Source organism: Lactuca saligna, chromosome 3, assembly GCF_052625555.1.
Source record: "Lactuca saligna cultivar CGN05327 chromosome 3, ASM5262555v1, whole genome shotgun sequence".
Classification (NCBI taxonomy): Eukaryota; Viridiplantae; Streptophyta; class Magnoliopsida; order Asterales; family Asteraceae; genus Lactuca; species Lactuca saligna.
Window position 1 is genome coordinate 86,193,830 of NC_136419.1, and position 3,989 is coordinate 86,197,818.

The 3,989-nt window shown below is 36.1% G+C and overlaps 1 protein-coding gene across 1 annotated transcript; it reads right to left on the minus strand.

The window, feature by feature from the left end:
• Nucleotides 1-259: 259 nt before the first annotated feature.
• LOC145035750 (uncharacterized) lies at nt 260-892 on the minus strand. The gene has a single exon (XM_078984252.1). It carries the CDS (start codon nt 890-892, stop codon nt 260-262), a length of 633 nt encoding a protein of 210 aa, XP_078840378.1.
• Between the last annotated feature and the right edge of the window lie 3,097 nt (nt 893-3,989).

The following is a 3,989-nucleotide window of genomic DNA, read 5'->3' on the forward strand; positions in this document are numbered from 1 at the left end:
TAGTGGCTAGAGCTAGATTTTCATCAGTGTCTTTAGTGTTTGAGGAAGAGGCTACAACTGGCACATTTGGAGGAGGAATAGCTTGTGGAGTGACAAATGGATGGTTTTGAAGGTGAGGGATGGATGATGCAGCAGCGAGTGTCTGAATCTGAGGTTGTTGAGCTGCAAAGGCTTGACCTGAGGAAGACATGATTGATGAGAGAGCATTGTTGGATGAGATTCCAAGATTTGCATTGGAGTACCAGTTCACATGGTTTATTTATCTCTGTTTGTCATCAATATCACAAGATTTTATGATCGCCATGATTTTAGCAAGAGTGAGGCGATTTAGATCATTGGTCTTCTTAATCACAACAACATTCATATCCCATGATGTGGGAAGAGCATTCAGAAGCTTCTTGTTAGTCTCTGACTCTTTCAAGAAAATCCTAGATATGTTCATGTCAGTGGTGAGAGTTGTGAATCGTTGCAACTGAGCCTCAAGAGTCTCTCCGGGAATGTAGTTGAACATATTGAACTTTTGTCTCAACATGTCCTGGCGACTCTCCTTCATATCTGTATTCCCCTCATATACTTCAATTAGGGCTTCCCACAAATCTTTAGCTGAAGTGTACTCTTGGAAACCTTGAGCAATATCAGGAGATAATGCCATGGTTAGAGTTGCTAAAGCCCTTTCTTGCTCTTCAACCTTTTCAAACTCCTCATCTGTGTAGTTTTCAACAGCCTTGTCAATCACCTGTCCTCCAGCTGTAATAGTGATTCTAACAGGGCCTCTAAGAATGCTTCTCCATACTTTGAAATCCTTCATCTTAATATATTTTTCAATCCTGTATTTCCACTCAGGAAAACCATCAACATACATTAATCTTGGAATACGCGTAGTGGTGCCCATGACAGTATCAAGTTCGTGAAAATGATTTTGACTTTGAGATTCCATTTGAAATTAAAGCAAATTAAAATCACAAAATAGTTTACGGTTGATGATGAGTTTACGACCGTAAACTGTGTTTACGGTTGAACCGTTTACGACGTAAACTGGGTTTACGGTTGGGGAGCTTACGACCGTAAACTATGTTTACGGTATGGATGTTTACGGTTTAAGCGTTTGCGGTTTATGCGTTTACGTTTCTTGAAGCTTCGTTTACGGTTGTTGAAGATTCACAGTTTACGGTTTGGCAGTAAACACCCAGAAGGTCTTCAAAAACATGTATTTGTTGTAGATTCACTTCATTTAACCACGAAAACACTAAAACCAGGTTCGAACAAATAAAAACGTTAGTCTAAACAGCCCAAAAATCGATTGAATATATGAAGCTCTGACACCAGTTTTTGATCTGATACCAATTGTAAGGTCCTGAAAAGGATCTTTACCAATGATCAAGCAACAAACAATCACAATAGAAGAAGAAGAATAAAAGAAGTCGAGCTTGCACACGTTTATGTTCAGAAAAACATCAGGTATAACTCGATGGAACACTCTGTAAACGCAATGGCATCAACAACCACGCAATGACCTACACCTTCGCTATTTATACTGGACAGGACCGTAAACAGGGTTTACGACCGTAAACTCTCTTTACTGTCGTAAACACACTTTCTGACTGTAATCACCTAAACAACCCACAAAACGTATTACAGACTCATACTGAACTATTACATTGAAAGCCTAGACCAAACCATTAACTGGACCCTTCACATCTATAGCCATATGCCCACAATGATCATTTTTCAAGTGCGTTAAAACCATTATCACATGACCACATGGCAAAGCAGTTAGTTGCCAATATCTGTAAGAACAAATCTTTTCCCTCAAATTCACTATGCCACCACTTTTGAAGTCATGCACTTGATATGTTGTATTGTTAACACCGGACACCGACCATCCTTGAATCCCCTCTTTATTTTTTTAACCATATCTTCAGCCCACTTCGTAAGTATTGTTGTACTTTCTTCAGATTGTGAAAATAAACTGGAAGTTTGGAGAAACTTTCTTTGGGGGTCCCCATCATCAATCCCAAAGCAAATTCTCTAGCATGCCACGCTTGTGAATAACTCATATTTATTTGTAGAAAAACATTCATATCTCAAATCATATCATTAGGCCTCCAAACTCTCAAACTTCCTTGACCCATAATGTCATGTATTATGGTTCCCAAAACTTCGCTATTTTCTTACCTATGATTTGGGTGTATAAGCAATGAAGAACATGTATGCTCGTCATTAAACGTCTTAATTTCAAACATTTTTGTTCCTTTAATGAGAGATGCGTATAAACGTCAATGACGGTTTTCTTGCATACAAACAAGCTGGTACCAAGATTTTGTAGATTTTTGAACCTTTATCTGAAACTTTTCTCTAATGGCTTTGAATTTAACAGTAAATGCTAGGTCTTTTTTGGTGTTATAGGTTAGATTGACAATTAATTTATCATTCAGACCTAAACTGTGAGATGGTCCAGGTTCAAGAATAGGTTCTGGACAATCAGGAATAGAATGAATATAATACCATGGGTTAAAAGCAGTTTTTCGTTGCGTGTACTCATCATCCGACCACCCTTCATTTGATTTTTTTCTCACATCTTCGATCATCAATTTCAGGAACTTCTCCAAAGTCGAACAAATTTGACGTTGTAATTTAGTCATGCCCACTTTTTCTTCTTTATCATTATTTAATACAAAAGTGTCATTATCAGATACAAATTTATCATTAACTGAAACTTTTTTTTACATAGCCCACTGGCACTTCATTTCCTCTTTCCATTGAACGGTTTCCATCACATTGGCTTTCTCTACGACCTATATTAGTTTTTGCTGGATTAAACTGGTTGTTAACCACTACTTGTTCTTCAGCTTCTTCACCTACCACCGTTAAATACAAATGCACCGTCTTCTTTGATTCAGACATTACATGTCTCAATTGAAATACATCAATTTCATCTCCAAGCTCCACGATATACCCTAACTCCGGTGTTTAAAAGACAAACATATATGACTATTTAACACACATGCCTTACTTCTAACCATTTGTGATAACATTTCATGGTCAATGTTAGGAAGAAGATTTAAACCATAGTTTTTCACATTATTTCTAACGTAAACCTCATCTCCATTAACTAACTGCCACGACCCTCCCGTACACAAAATAATAAAACTCACTTTACAAATCACTCTCCACAAACACAATGAAAAAACAACTTCTACTGGTAAAAACCGCTTAAATACGTCTATAACTTGTATAACTGATCCGCAAAGGTGTACACTGATCCGTTGAAAACAGTTTTGCGTATTCCCTAACAGTTATGCATAAATGTACACTGATCTGCAGAGGTGTACACTGATTCGTAGAAAACAGTTTTGCGTATTCCCTAACAGTTATGAAGTGGTGTGCACTGATCCGCAAAATACAACTCTATAGCTGATCTGCAGATGTGTACACTGATCCGCAGAAAACAGTTCTTACTTGGCTAAGTGATGTGTCAAAAACTCCTTACTTGGACTTCTGCATATTAAAGTTTCTGTGGTTCGATGTGAATGAATGAAGTTTATTTCAAAGTATGTTTATTATAAAGGTTGTAACAGATCAAAGTTTTCGTGGTTCGATTTGAATGAATGAAGTTTATTTCGAATTATGTTTATTATGAAGGTTGTATGTTTATGTTTTTTAAAGTATGTTTTGTAACCTACTTAAAGTGTGTTTATTATTCAGAATACCGGTGTGTGTAATTTTATAAAAAACATGAAATATTTGTATAATTTTTATATTACACATAACTTTTTTAAACGGATAATTAAATAAGAAAAAGAAAAAACGAAAACAAAATTTGTTTACATAATAATCAAATAATATCTTATGTGATTAAAAAAAATAATATTATTAATAAACGAAAAATTTTTTTTAACAAAAATTAAAAAACCAAGATCCGCAGAGGTGTTCATGGTTCCACAGAGGTGTTTATGGTTCCACAGAACCCCCTCTGCGGAACCTATAAT

Coding starts and splice junctions, on each gene's coding strand:
- LOC145035750 (XM_078984252.1), bottom strand. CDS start 892: ATGGGCACCACTACGCGTATTCCAAGATTAATGTATGTTGATGGTTTT.